This window comes from Haliotis rubra, unplaced genomic scaffold, assembly GCF_003918875.1.
Source record: "Haliotis rubra isolate DU_JTF1 unplaced genomic scaffold, ASM391887v1 Scf15, whole genome shotgun sequence".
Taxonomy (NCBI): Eukaryota; Metazoa; Mollusca; class Gastropoda; order Lepetellida; family Haliotidae; genus Haliotis; species Haliotis rubra.
The window spans coordinates 3,650,619-3,666,865 of NW_025765447.1; the positions used below are offsets into that span (position 1 = coordinate 3,650,619).

Below are 16,247 nucleotides of genomic sequence, written 5' to 3' on the forward strand. Positions count from 1 at the left end.
TGGTTGCCTGCAAATAACTGAGTGTGAACTTGACAGTCTAGTGGTTGATATGGTGAGCAAACAATCCCTTGATCCATACAGTGAGTGAGTGAGTTAGTATGGTTTTACACGTTTTTAGCAATATTCCAGCAATATCATGGCGGGGGACACCACAAATGGGGTTCACAAATTGTACCCATGTGGGGAATCGAACCCGGGCCTTCAGCGTGACGAGCGAACGCTTTAACCACTAGGCTACCCCACCACCCCTATGTGGCATTTAAAAGCTGGTATGATGAAGAGGAACACTTTTTATGGATAGATAACTTCTTTATTGTAATAGATGTAACATTTCAGTGTACAGTCCGTTTGAGTCAGAAACGGACCGATGAATTGCAAATTGTATCATTGTACAAAATTGCCACATAAATATAAATAGTACACATGTTTATCATTTACTAATACCCAACAGATTTCTTATATTTGAAAATTTTCTGGACTCCACCAAAAAAGTTCTATAAGAAACTATCATTAAAATTTTGACACAGTTCACTATTTGTTACGAGGGAGGAGTGCAGAGAAAGGGACAGCCAGGTGTGCGAGAAAGGATGGAGACGGCACAGCACAGGTTAATGTATCAATAACTTTGTCGGCACTTGTGCACGTGCTTCTCTAACACCTGGTTGTCCCTTTCTCTGCACTCCTCCCTTGTAGCAAATAGTGAACTGTGTCACAATTTTAATGATAATTTGTTAAACAACTTTTTTAATTTTAGGACAAAAATTCTGCAAACAAATCACAGAGTTGGTCTGATGTTTTGATTATGATCAGCGTTTCATTGAGTATTACATGTTTATTAGTTTTAGAGTTAGATTGCGATTCATCGGTCTGCTTTTGAGCCAAACGGACTATAGATTGTAACACTGTTATTTGCATGATAACGGTGTTAGGATCTGCACTGAAACGTCGCATCTATTGCAATAGAGTTGTCTATCCATAAAAAGTGTTCCTCTTCATATTTCCAAATACATCTATCTGTAATCAGCCTCTGGAATTAACCAGTTAAATGTTAAGCAGCATTATAGAAGTAGGCCAGTTAATAAGACATATGATTTAATGGATAACATCTAGTTCATTGCATTTCAAGCTATCACTTGTAGCTTGATAACAGGGTGAGAATGTACATGGAAGCGTCGCTCTATGTCATATGCTTTGTTATTAACCAGCTAAAAGTGCATGATAACAAAGTCTACTGTAAACAATGGCAGATGAAAAACCCAGACAGGTAAACTGTAGTCTTTATTGTGTTGTATACATGTACACAATAAACATGATAAACTTCGGGCATATTCGAGAAGCAACGTCACTTGGTGTCACAATATGGCCTCCTCCCAAACTGACACATATCACACAAAATTTGGGCCATTTCTGACGACCCTCTCCAGTTTGTGTATGGCCAGACGACCCTCTCCAGTTTGTTCATTGCTTGAAACCAGCCTGTTAACTCTCACAAACTAATTTACATTGATTCTTTTACCGTCATGCCACTGAATTTTCAAGTTTGTTTTGTTATCATGGTATCATTACACCAGCCCAAGTTCTTACCAAGTCTTGTTAACAAGAACATGTAGATATTTCTCCCCCGAATCAACAGAGAAATATAACATGAATTATACACTGGGTAGGCGACGTGTATAGTATTACTATTTGCAAATTCTCAAAGCATTGCTCTATTGGTCTGTCTTGATGCCCCCCCCCGATCCTCAAAAATGTTTCATTCAAGTATCTGCCATGAAAGCATCAGTACTTACGATTATTGTTCAAGCAACATAACATAGCACTGAAGAACAGTGTACACAAGGTGCATTGGTCAGAAAATGTGCAATAAATATTGGATTAGCTTGTACAAGCAAATATGCTGCGATAAAACGTAATGCATCATGTTTTTTTAACCGTAGATTTTTACCAACACCATAATAAAGTGACCTACACAATATTCATCAAAACTGACATGCATAAGATGTTTTTCTTTTTTAATATACTTCCTGTTCACAACAGCCTCGGTGAAGGAGTAAACATCTTACAAACACATTTTTCAAGAAAACCATCTTCTTTGGACATAACAAATTTAGTTTCCACTTTTAACCAGTCAGACATGTTTGTACAGCTGTGGATCACTTGTGAGGTCAAGGTCACGACATTGACATTGAGTGAGAAGGTGATTGCTGTGCCAAGATGGCCATCTCAGGCAGACTACACAGTTTCTGCATCTATCTGGTTTGGAATATTATTTTCTCCGGCTGATTCCATGTTCTGAAGAACCAGGTATCCAACAGCAACCAGAATCAAGACAACCAACACAATTATCCACCTTGGGAACCCCTTGGACTTTGGTTTTCTGTAAACAAAAATTTAGGTGATGTTCAACTTCAAATTTTCAAGTAACTAACTTGCAATTGACATGATTAATATAAAACTTTACTTGTGAGAAGATGTGTTGAATGTTTAAAGTTTTCCACAATTATAATGTTTCTGCCACTAATTGAATATAAAAATATCATATATTTGGGTTATTGTGGAATCTATTCTAATGGAAACCACATTCACCAATCTGTCAAATGGGAATTGCACAACACAGAAATACACAAAAAACTTATCCATAATATTTTGTCATGGAAGTATAATCATGGTGGGCAAGCAATATTGTCTAAGGCGCCAGGTTAGTGATCCAGCGAGCCTTAGGTGCCAGGATCGAGCCCACCTGTCACCAAGCGTAAAAACCTTGGAATCAACTTTATGTGCAGACTCTTTCAGTGTTGTCACAACCCCTAGTGTACGGTACACAAACTTGTGCACATAAAAGAACCCGCGAATCTGTTGGTATATGACCAAATGGTGGCCACATGAATACGTGCAGACACTTAGTTGCAGGTACATCAACGTGCAGTGAACTTGGACAAAGTACTGTGACTATGTGTCCCAGTCGACCCAGCTCTGAATGGGTACCTCGTAAGGATGGGAAAGCCACATTAACTCAGTGCACATAGTGGCTGCAAGAGTTGTATGATCCCCCGCGAGTTGAGATTGATAATACGATGTGCCGTTGAGATTGACATCCAGTGATCAAGGAAAAGAAATACTAGTGCCTTGAGCATGTACTAGTTGCGTGGATATGTGTGCTATATAAATATCCTATAATGATAAATAGCAGTGTCTGTTATATATGCATATAGTTAACTTAAATCGAAATTTTACTTGCAATTTCAGGTTGTTCAGGAGTAAGTGAGTTTAGTTTTATGCAGCACACAGCAATATTCCAGCTATATAAATTATGAAGTCTGGACCAGACAATCCAGTGATCAACAACATGAGCATCGATCTACGCAATTGGGATACGATGACATGTGTCAACCAAGTCAGCTAGCCTGCCCAAGCTATCCTGTTAGTCGCCTCTTACGACAAGCATGGGTTGCGGAAGACCAGTTCTAACCTGGATCTTCATGGGTAGTTTGTTCAGGAGGTTAAACATAAACTGTATTCACAACTGTTGTCTTGAAATAGTCAAAAATAGTTTGTTCCCATAGACCAAGTGATATCGGTGATTTAAAGGTAACATACGTTGTCGGTGGCGGTGCAGCACGAGTTTGACGTGAGGCTGCAGTAGTAACTGGCTCCTCGAAGTGTACAGGTTTTCCCCTTGGTGGCGTAGCCGGCATAGCCGGCATAGCAGGCAGTCTCCGCCGTGGTTCATTTCTTGTTGATCTACTGGCAAAAAATTAAAAGATAAAGAAAACTTTCCGAAAAATGGAAAGTACTGAAATGACCATGTTTATCTGATGAGGTGTGAATTTCCATCAACAATCAAACAACCAGTTCATTTGGCCTGAATGCCTGATACATTATGGTCCAGCGCCTCAACGCAGAACTATGTATTCAGGAGCGTCCTTACGAACGTATGTCCTGCTTCTTGTAAATGCAATATCTCATGAGCTGTTGTATGACAGCCTACATTGGGGGATTATGCAGACACCAGTATATTTGGATGACCTTGTCCTTATTTTCAAGTCACCACGACACTCTGACCACGATAGCTGTTCATATTTCTAATGGTTTCTGAAGCTGACTACCATGGAGTTATGAGCACGATGTCATTTAACAGAGACAGTGACAAATTTTCATTACTGACATTTGTGTCTTCCTTGTGAAGACTTTCATTACATCCATGCTGAAGAAACAACAAGAACGTGCAAGGACCTATACCAGTCCCCTACAAGAGTCGCATAAATTACTAATATTTTGAGCTGAATGTGTGCACACAATCCTGAAGTACCCATGGTTGGAATACATCAACAGCATGACAAATTGTAGACAAAACAGGGATTAGAGAAGTAGTATGGTAAATACAGCTTAGAGCCACAGAGTGTGTTCAAAGGTTGCAGTTGCTCAAGTCACACATAAATGTTAAACAGCTGACACGCACTTGGTGCAAAAATACAATATACCAGGTTAATATTTCAAAAACAGGTTGCACTGGTGCAGGTGTTATATAAAAGGAAATTCATGCAAGTTAATCTCAAGAGTTTGCAGGAATGTATGAAGAATTATGAAATATTGATTGCAAAAATAAGAAGAATTGAACACAGAATTTTCCTTTTTTCTGCCATCAAGTTTTGCAGGGACTGATGTCGTGCGAGAACATTGAAATTTGTGCTGCCACTAAACTGGGTCCGAGAAACATGAAAAAAGTACAACAGCACTCTACATTTATTAAAATGTCAACAAGGGCAGGAAGGAAATCGATTTTGATATATTTTTGGTCTAAATTTGTATCACAAGAACAAACGCACCATAGATCAACCAAATCAGTCTTACAATTCTCGAGAATATGTTTACACTACAAAAATATGATTTGAAAGGATTTAAGAGTAATGACAAACACTTAGGTCAAAAGTTTACTAGAAATGGAACACAATGGTTGATTACCACAGACATTACAGTTACCCAAACAGTGATATGTTTCAAGCCAAACAGTATTCCTACATAATAGGGGTGGGTATTGCAGATAATTTCATATTGCGATATATTGCGATGCAAAAGCATGTATTGCGATATGTATTGCAATATATTGCATGAAGTATTTTTAAACAAAAAACTACTTATAATCAAGTTAATTCTTGATTTATAGAGCAAAAACACAACAAAATCACTAGGCTTGATTAAGCTTTAATAACAACTTTTAATCATGATAAAATAAAAATGTGAATAATATTTGGCACAAATGAAACAAGGACATATCCGAAGACTTCGGAGTGTTACGAAGTTTTCCGAATGCAAGTCAAAATACTGGTTTTCGATCAGCGTATCGCAATACGTATCGTTTTCAAACCTGAACCGGTAAGTACCGGTTATATTGCGCAGCCCTACTACATAAGGTATATAAACTAAACAATGGAATTTAACACAAATTGTCTCAGGTGGGCAAATTTGGAACAAATACATGTAATTGATATTTCAATCAAACTTAGGATCTGAACACTAAATTCAATGCAATAATACACACCCTCATCATAAGAACCATTACAGGTACAGGTATTCAACACAAGTCATCTGTTTTAGATTTTTACGAACTCACCAGTGTGTATGTGCATTTGTGTGTGTGTTGTGCGTATGTGGAAAATGAACCCAGGTTTTCCGTGGGCTGAGTGAATGCTTTAACCTGTGGGATACCCTCCCCATCAAGCTACATGACAACACAAACTGTAAGTAATTGCAAACGGACCAAACAATCCAGTGATTATATTAAGAACACTGATCAACACAGTCTGTGCACAACTTTACACACTAAGCCATGTCAATGTGTCGGACTTCGCCTGGATATGTAATCAGTGTAACCTAGACATAAAGTCAGTATCACCTTGTTATCAGTAACCTGAATATATAGTCAGTATCACCTGGATCTGTGATCAGTATCACCTAAACATGTAAATTGTAATCAGCATAACCTAGACATATAGTCAGTATCACCTTGTTATCAGTATCACCTGGATATATAGTCAGTATCACCTGGATCTGTGATCAGTATCACCTAAACATGTAAATTGTAATCAGCATAACCTAGACATGTATCACCTTGTTATCAGTAACCTGAATATATAGTCAGTATCACCTGGATCTGTGATCAGTATCACCTAAACATGTAAATTGTAATCAGCATAACCTAGACATATAGTCAGTATCACCTTGTTATCAGTATCACCTGGATATATAGTCAGTATCACCTGGATCTGTGATCAGTATCACCTAAACATGTAAATTGTAATCAGCATAACCTAGACATATAGTCAGTATCACCTTGTTATCTGTGTCAACTGTATATGTAATCAGCATCAGCTGGTTATGTAATCAATATCGGCTGAATATGTAATCAATATCACCTTAATATGTACTCAATATCACCTGAAAATCCAATCAGTATCACCTGGTTATGTAATCAGTATAACCTACACATAATGTCAGCATCATCTTGTTATCAGTAACCTGGATATATACTCAGTTTCAACTGGACATGTAATCAATATCACCTGAACATGTAATCAGTATTACCTAGACGTATTGTCAGTATTACCTTGTTATCAGTATCACCTGAATATGTAATCAGTATCACCTAGACATATTGTCAGTATCACCTTGTTATCAGTATCACCTGGATATGCAATCAGTATTACCTAGACATATTGTCAGTATTACCTTGTTATCAGTATCACCTGAATATGTAATCAGTATCACCTAGACAAACTGTCAGTATCACCTTGTTATCAGTACCACCTGAATATGTAATCAGTATCACCTGATTATGTAATCAGTATCACCTGATTATGTAATCAGTATCACCTAGACATATTGTCAGTATCACCTGGATATGTAATCAGTATTACCTGGATATGTAATCAGTATTACCTGGATATGTAATCAGTATAACATAGACATATAATGTCAGTAACCTGGATATATGGTCAGTATCAACTGGACTTGTAATCAGTATCACCTGAATATGTAATCAGTATCACCTAGACATATTGTCAGTATCACCTTGTTATCAGTATCACCTTCACATGTAATCAGTATCACCTGGATATGTAATCAATATCAACTGGATATGTAATCAGTATCACCTGCATATGTAATCAATATTACCTGAATATATAATCAGTATCACCTGAATATGTAATCAATATAACCTGGATATATAATCAGTATCACCTGAATATGTAGTCAATATCACCTGAATATGTAATCCGTATAACTTGAATATGTAATCAGTATCACCTGGGTATGTGGTCAGTATTACCTGGATATGTAATCAGTATCACATATACTGTGACACCTGGATATGTAATCCTACTTAATCATGACACCTAGATATGAAATCCTGTTTAACTTTCACACCTGGTTTTGTAATCAATATCACATGGATATGTAATCAGTATCACCTGAATATGTAATCAGTATCACCAGGTTATGTAATCAATATCACCTGGATATGTAATCAGTATCACCTGCATATGTAATCAGTATCACCTGAATATGTAATCACTATCACCTGGTTATGTAATCAATATCAGCTGGATATGTATTCAATATCACCTGTATATGTAATCAGTATCACCTAGACATATTGTCAGTATCACCTTGTTATCAGTATCACCTTCACATGTAATCAGTATCACCTGGATATGTAATCAATATAACCTGGATATATAATCAGTATCACCTGAATATGTAGTCAATATCACCTGAATATGTAATCCGTATAACTTGAATATGTAATCAGTATCACCTGGGTACATAGTCAGTATCACCTGGGTATGTGGTCAGTATTACCTGGATATGTAATCAGTATCACCTGAATATGTAATCAGTATCACCTGGTTATGTAATCAATATCACCTGGATATGTATTCAATATCACCTGTATATGTAATCACAACCACCTGGATATGTAACCATTATCACCTGCATATGTTATCACTATCACTTGAATATGTAATCAATATCACCTGGATATGCAATCAGTATAACCTAGACATAATGTCAGTATCACCTTGTTATCAGAATCACCTGAATATGTAAACGGTATCACCTGGTTATGTAATCAATATCAGCTGGATATGTTATCAATATCACCTGAACATGTAGTCAATATCACCTGAATATGTAGTCAATATCACCTGAATATTTAATCGGTATCACCTGAATATGTAATCAGTATCACCTGGGTATGTAGCCAGTATCACCTGGATATGTAATCAGTATCACCTGGCCATGTAGTCAGTATTACCTGGATGTGTAATCAGTATCACCTGGATATGTAATCAATATAACCTAGGTGTGTAATCAATATCACCTGGATATGTAATCAATATAACCTAGGTGTGTAATCAATATCACCTGGATATGTAATCAACATCAGCTGGATATGTAATCAATATCACCTGCATATGTAATCACTATCACCTGGATATGTAATCATCACACCTGGATATGTAATCAGTATAAACTAGACATAATGTCAGTATCATTGTGTTATCAGTAACCTGCATATATAGTCAGTATCACCTGGATATGTGATCAGTATCACCTAAACATGTAATTTGTAATCAGCATAACCTAGACATATTGTCAGTATCACCTTGTTATCAGTATCACCTGAATATGTAAACAGTATCACCTGGTTATGTAATCAATATCAGCTGGATATATAATCATTATAACCTAGACATACTGTCAGTATCACCTGGCTATGTAGTCAGTATTACCTGGATATGTAATCAGTATCACCTGGATATGTAATCAATGTCACCTGGATATGTAGTCAGTATCACCTGGATATGTAATCAGTATCACATATACTGTGACACCTGGAATCCTGTTTAACCTTCACACCTAGATACGTAATCCTGCTTAACCTTCACACCTAGATACGTAATCCTGTTTAGGCTAGGCACCTAGATATGTTATCCTGTTTAACCTCGACACCTACATATGTAATCCTGTTTAACCTCGACACCTACATATGTAATCCTGTTTAACCTCGACAGCTAGATATGCAATCCTGTTTAACCTCGACACCTAGATATGTAATCCTGTTTAACCTCGACACCTAGATATGTAACCCTATTTAACCTAGACACCTAGATATGTAATCCTGCTTAACCTACACACTTAGATATATAATCCTGTTTAAGCTAGGCACCTAGATATGCAATCCTGTTTAACCTAGACACCTAGATATGTAATCCTGCTTAACCTTCAACCTTCACACCTAGATATGTAATATAATCCTGTTAGCTAGGCACCTAGATATGACAATAGTAATCCTGTTTAAGCTAGATATGTTTAACCTCTACACCTAGATATGTAATCCCTAGATATGTTTAATCCTAGATATGCAATCCTGTTTAACCTCGACACCTAGATAAATAATCCTGTTTCAACCTAGACACCTAGATATACATATGTATCCTGTTTAACCTCGACACCTAGATATGTAATCCTGCAGCCAGAGATGTATCCTTCAACCTCCTGTTTAACCTAGACACCTAGTAATCTATTTAACCTTCACACTTAGATATATAATCCTGCTTTAATCCTGCTTAACGCTCACACCTCCAGATATGTAATCCTGTTTAACCTAGACACCTAGATATGTAATCCTGTTTAACCTCGACACCTAGATATGTAATCCTGTTTAACCTCGACACCTAGATATGTAATCCTGTTTTAACCTCGACACCTAGATATGCAATCCTGTTTAACCTCGACACCTTGATACGCAATCCTGTTCAACCTGCACACCTAGATGTCATCCTGTTTAACCTCGACACCTTGATATGTAATCCTGTTTAACCTAGACACCTAGATATGTAATCCTGTTTAACCTCGACACCTAGAAATGCAATCATGTTTAATCCTGTTTAACCTCGACACCTAGATACTCTGTGTAATCCTGATTTAACCTACGACACTCTAGATATGTAATCCTGTTTTAACCTTTGACACCTATAGAGATGTAATCCTGTTTTAACCTAGACACCTAGATATGTAATCAATAACCTGCTTAACTCCCTTCACACCTAGATAAACGAATGCTGTTTCTAAGCTAGGCACCTAGATATGTTATCCTGTTTAACCTCGACACCCCTACATATGTAATCCTGTTTAACCTCGACAGCTAGATATGCAATCCTGTTTAACCTCGACACCTAGATATGTAATCCTGTTTAACCTCGACACCTAGATATGTAACCCTATTTAACCTAGACACCTAGATATGTAATCCTGCTTAACCTTCACACTTAGATATATAATCCTGTTTAAGCTAGGCACCTAGATATGCAATCCTGTTTAACCTAGACACCTAGATATGTAATCCTGCTTAACCTTCACACCTAGATATGTAATCCTGTTTAACCTAGACACCTAGATATGTAATCCTGTTTAACCTCGACACCTAGATATGTAATCCTGTTTAACCTCGACACCTAGATATGTAATCCTGTTTTAACCTCTATTCAACCTGCACACCTAGATGTCATCCTGTTTAACCTCGACACCTTGATATGTAATCCTGTTTAACCTAGACACCTAGATATGTAATCCTGTTTAACCTCGACACCTAGAAATGCAATCATGTTTAACTTTCACACCTAGATATGTAATCCTGTTTAACCTCGACACCTAGATATGTAATCCTGTTTAACCTCGACACCTAGATATGTAATCCTGTTTAACCTCGACACCTAGATATGCAATCCTGTTTAACCTCGACACCTAGATATGCAATCCTGTTTTGCGAACAAGGTAAAGTTGTATCATTTGTTATGTCACCTGGATTTGTTGTCAGAATCACCTGGACACATTGACAGCATTACCTGGAGATACAGTCAGTATTTGGGGTGACCATTGAGGGGGAAACAAGTATCATGATAGCCATTGTCTATTGCAACATACTATTGCGATAGCGATAGCGATAGTCTATTGCAACCAACTATTGCAATACTAATTGCAATAGTTTTTCTCTCCTTGCATTGTGTCATTTAAAGTCATTTCCCAAATGAATGTATAGTTTATATGAAATAAAAACAAGTTGAAGCAGTTTCAGTCCCTTTTAATAACTGACAAGAAACTTGAAACCCAGATCATATAAAATGTCAAACTCTGAGTCACATGCCGTGTTTGCCGCCATGTTTGTTTAAGAGATAACAGGGGCAGATAACTCTAAATCACAGTGAACGAATCTGGTACTTCCTGTATTTTGCACTGTGCATTTATGAACGGAAGTCAATTACTGAACTATCGATGCGTCGAGAGTTTTTCGCTTCTACCATCGATTAATTGCTATCAGAGATTCAACAATTGCAATCCATCGATAGTTCGATGCAATGTTACACCACTAGTCAGTATCACAAGGATGTTGTCAGTATCAACTAGTTATGCAGTCAGCATGTGTCAGCACAAAGAACCAACCATACTCTTGCTGATAATGAAACATCTTCTGTCATAGTACTAACACAAAATGAGTGAGTGAGTTTAGTTTTACGCCACACTCAGCAATTTTCCAGCAATATGGCGGTGGTCTGTAAATAATCGAGTCTGGACCAGACAATCCAGGGATCAACAGCATGAACATCGATCTACGCAATTGGGATACGATGACATGTGTTAACCCAGTCAGCGAGCCTGACCCGTTAGTCGCCTCTTACGACAAGCATGGGTTGCTGAAGATCAATTCTAACCCGGACCTTCACGGGTATATTAATGTGATGTATGAGTGAGTTCAGTTTTACGCCGCTTTTAGTAATATTCCAGCAATATCACGGCGGGGCACACCAGAAATGGGCTTCACACATTGGGCCCATGTGGGGAATCGAACCCGGGTCCTTGGCATGACGCCATAACCACTAGGCTACCCCACCGCCCCAAAACTGTGATGAACTGAACAAAATATCACGATGTCAATATGTGACATATTTTGTAACTTGTGTATGAGCAATGTTTTTACTGTCCACTCACCTCACTGGGGCTGGTTTTTCTGAAACAAACCATTTATCACAATGTCAAAATTCATTCATTAGCTGATGATGAGCTAAAAATCCTTTCAATTGTTAATTAAGCAGGTTCTCTTACATAGGCGAAATATTGTAATGTCCAATACAGATAAATGTTGAAGTTGAAGGTTGGTGGAGATAATGAGTGTAATGGGATTGCAAAAACTGAGCATAGTTGTATGAATGAAAAATATAAATTCTATATCTGTAACACATTCTTTAATTTGCTACCTAAATCTGTTTGTATGAGTTGAAAACTAGTGAACAGAAAACACTACTCATTAAATCATGCTTGGATAAGTCTGTCAGGTATTTGAGACACTACATTCTCATTCTCACCTTCATACTTTTCCACTTCCTCCTCTTCTTCATCTTCGTCTTCATCATCATCATCATCATCAGGAACTTCCTCGTATTTCGGCTTACTCACTTGGCCCAGCTCAAAGTTACGAAGCTTTTTCTCATAGAGACCTCGAGTAGATTCTATATGTGGAAGATTGATGATTGCCTTAGACGACGTAACAAGGTTCATACAGGCATGGAACATAAAATTTATCACCTTTTCAAGATTTTTTATTTGTCATTTCAAGGTATTTATTAGCCCTGGTCAATAACTTCTTTAAATCCTGCAAATTATTTATTGGTCTTGAGCCAAAATTGTAAAAGCAAACAAATAAATTAAATTCATCGTGATTCCTAATACTTTCTTAAGCCAGTACCTGTCATTTTGGTATTTGGGTGATTTTCTAGCCTTTTCAAGGTTGGTACTTCACATCAAGACTTTGCAAATGGGGGACTTTAAAGTTCAAGGTCTTTTCAAGCCTGTATGGATCTTGCATACAATATTCCAAACAGTAAACATGACAACAACCAACTGTCACTGTTTTGATACAAATAATATTTTATTTATGATATTATGATTCAATGAAAATCTCAGCATCAGATGCATTCTTTTTACGTAACAGTAGAAAAGTGAATCATCAATCAGAGGTACAGATAAGCTGCATATCTGCGTAAATTACGCAAATATTTATGTGAAAACTCAATTCCTATTAAGTCTATTGCGTACAAGTACGCTTGAATTTTTGTAAATACTCAAGAAATGTGATCTTACATGCGTACACACGAAAGTGTCAAATCTTAGTTTGGGTACCGGTGGATAGATAAAATAACTTAGGTATATTCAGAGGTTCTGTTACAGCATATGAACTTGACAACTTGCAGTCTTTCTTGTCGTTTCTCATATTACAGATCAAATATAAACAACAAACACTAACATTTAAACTTTATTATATTTACAAAATTAATGGAAAATGGCAAAATACCCAATTGAGTTTGAGTGTGGTGAGTACAATTTATTTGGTTACTCAAAGGAAAAGTACGATACCCAATTGAGATGAACACAAGCGAGTACATAACTCAATGACCCAAAAAGTTTTTCTCTTGGAAAACATGTAGAAAGTTTCTAAGCTGACTCTTTTCAAAAGAGTGTAATTTCTTTTCGGGAGCAGCAAGTCGGCAAGGTGATGTTCGGAATTCAATGTTGAGTGACAAATAATACTTACTGACAATGGGGCCCACTTTAATGCCATATTCTCGAAGCCTTTCACCAAGTTCTCGATCAGACAGGCCGGCGATACTGTCAGTTGGGGCCATTCTGGTTTGAACGGGAATACTGAAATAAGGAAATATCAATAAGATGGAAATCAATTATTTGATTTTCCAACAACTGCCTTTACGTATACTACTGTGTTCATAGATGCAGATGTAAAAACCTATGTGCACACCTTTAGGCGACTTAGTGAAAGTTAATTTTAAGGTTTACACAATAATAAATGCAAACGAATATTGAAAGTCATTAAAAACTTCACAATTAATCACAAATAGCAATACTTCAGCAACATCACAGCAGGGGACACGAGAAATAGGCTTCACACATTGTACCCATGTGGGGAATAGAACACAGGCTTTCAGCAGGACCACTGGGCTACCCCACCACCCCACATTTGGTTTGATGATAAACAATCAGGAATGTCTCTGACCCTGAACAACACAGATCTAGTTTGAGCTTTGGTTGAATATTATACACTGTATTAAATACATGTACGCACACATATTCACTAATATTGGCCTTGTCCAATCCAACGTGCTAATTTGATAAGTGAATGAAAATCTATTCCACAGGCTTTACAACTAACTATGCTTGTCAACTTGACAAATGCTCTTCAGCCTGACACTGATTCCATGACCCCTACTACCAGCCCAGATAGTGAGTGCAATGAATATGTTCAGGTGATACTGATTACATATCCAGGTGATACTGACAACATATCCAGGGGATACTGACGAAATATCCAGGTGATCCTGACAATGTGTCTTGGTTATATTGATTACATATCCAGGTGATACTGACAACATATCTAGGTGATACTGACTACATATCCAGGTGATACTGACTACATATCCAGGTAGAACTGACTACATACCCAGGTGAAACTGATTACACATTCAGGTGATACTGACTACAGATCCAGGTGATACTGACTACATATCCAGGTAGAACTGACTACATACCTAGGTGAAACTGATTACACATTCAGGTGATACTGACTACATATCCAGGTGATACTGACAACATATCCAGGTAGAACTGACTACATACCCAGGCGTTACTGAATACATATCCAGGTGATACTGACAACATTTCCAGGTGATACTGACAACATATCCAGGTGATACTGACTACATAACAAGGTGATACTGACTTCATATCCAGGTGATACTGACAACTTATCCAGGTGATACTGACTACATATCCAAGTGATACTGACAACTTATCCAGGTGATACTGACAAAATATCCAGGTGATACTGACTTCATATCCAGGTGATAACACATGCAGGTGATACTGACTACATCAGGGTTAGAAATAACTTTAAAATTGCTAGTGTACACCGGTACAGTGGCACATGTAAAATCACTTGCCCTGATAATTTTTCCACTGTATTGGCCGTTTTCTTGTTGATTTTTTAAATAAACAATATAATAAATATTGGAAAGTCAACTGGACACCGTTACAGTGTGATATACAAATTTGCTTGCCCGACAGAAAAAAACACTGGACTCGGACGTCGGGCAATGGGTTATTTCCACCCCTGTACATATTTAGGTGATAGTGAGTACAGAAAATCTGGAAGGCTTCGCACCATGACATTATTGGTAGTTGATAAAAATAGCTCCTGTTTTTGGTTTGTTGATAGTCTGCAAATATAACCATGTCATGAAACTTTGTGTGTATCACTTGCAGTTTTTGCATTACTTTCTTGCTTGAAAAAGTTTCCAAATTTACAGTATCCAGGTCATAATGTCTACATAACTATGGTAACCAGGTGATATTGCTCTACATATCTTGGTGATACTGACTACATATCCAGGTGATACTGACTACATATCCAGGTGATACTGACTACATATCAGGTGATACCGACTACATATCCAGGTGATACTGACATGTCCTGGTTATAAATCTGGAAAGTTTTGCAAGCAGAGATGTATTGCAAAAACTACAAGTGATAAACACTTGCAAAAGCTTCATAACACACTTATTTTTAATTGTCAAAATTGATCACTTTGCTAATATACTTAGTGACTGGGTGGAAAAAATAGCTAAGATTAAGAACTGACAGTAGGCATGTTTACGTCTTTGTCTGAACAAAACATCAGGACAAATGTGGGACAATAATTGTAGAGGTGATTAATGAAAAGAAGAAGAAAGAATAAAGAAGATTTGCTTTGTCGAGCATACTTTCGGTTTCACTTCTTTCGAAAAAGTTAGCAAGTCCTAAATTTCACGTGAAACTGATTACAATTAATGTCCATTTGGCAGTATACAGCTTTTTGAAAGCATACATATGAGAACTGATGAATCAACTAATGGTCTAACAGTTTGACCCCATCAATTAAATAATGGATACAAACCGTCTGTTATATCAGTACTTGCTTGCGAATCCTCGGATTATTACGTCGCTTCTGAGCCGATTTACTTCCAGGTCACATTTAGAAAAGGCGCGAGTATGCGTGACCTTTTACATTATACAACAGCAACACCGATTGGTTTGAAGGAAGCGCCGACATTTACCTTAACCAATCAACGTAAGTGTG

General features: G+C 37.3%; 1 protein-coding gene across 2 annotated transcripts; it reads right to left on the minus strand.

Moving 5' to 3' along the window:
• Positions 1–1,265: 1,265 nt before the first annotated feature.
• LOC124270213 (emerin homolog 1-like) lies at positions 1,266–16,167 on the minus strand. Of its 2 annotated transcripts, none has more exons than XM_046705253.1 (6): positions 16,065–16,167; positions 13,652–13,761; positions 12,426–12,569; positions 12,052–12,070; positions 3,598–3,741; positions 1,266–2,377 (listed from the first exon to the last, which is right to left on the minus strand). In XM_046705253.1, exons 2-6 carry the CDS (start codon positions 13,740–13,742, stop codon positions 2,233–2,235), a joined length of 543 nt encoding a protein of 180 aa, XP_046561209.1. In that variant the 5' UTR covers positions 13,743–13,761; positions 16,065–16,167; the 3' UTR covers positions 1,266–2,232. The 2 variants fall into 2 exon arrangements, with proteins under 2 accessions (XP_046561209.1, XP_046561208.1); XM_046705252.1 differs by having other exon boundaries at positions 3,598–3,744.
• Positions 16,168–16,247: the final 80 nt, after the last annotated feature.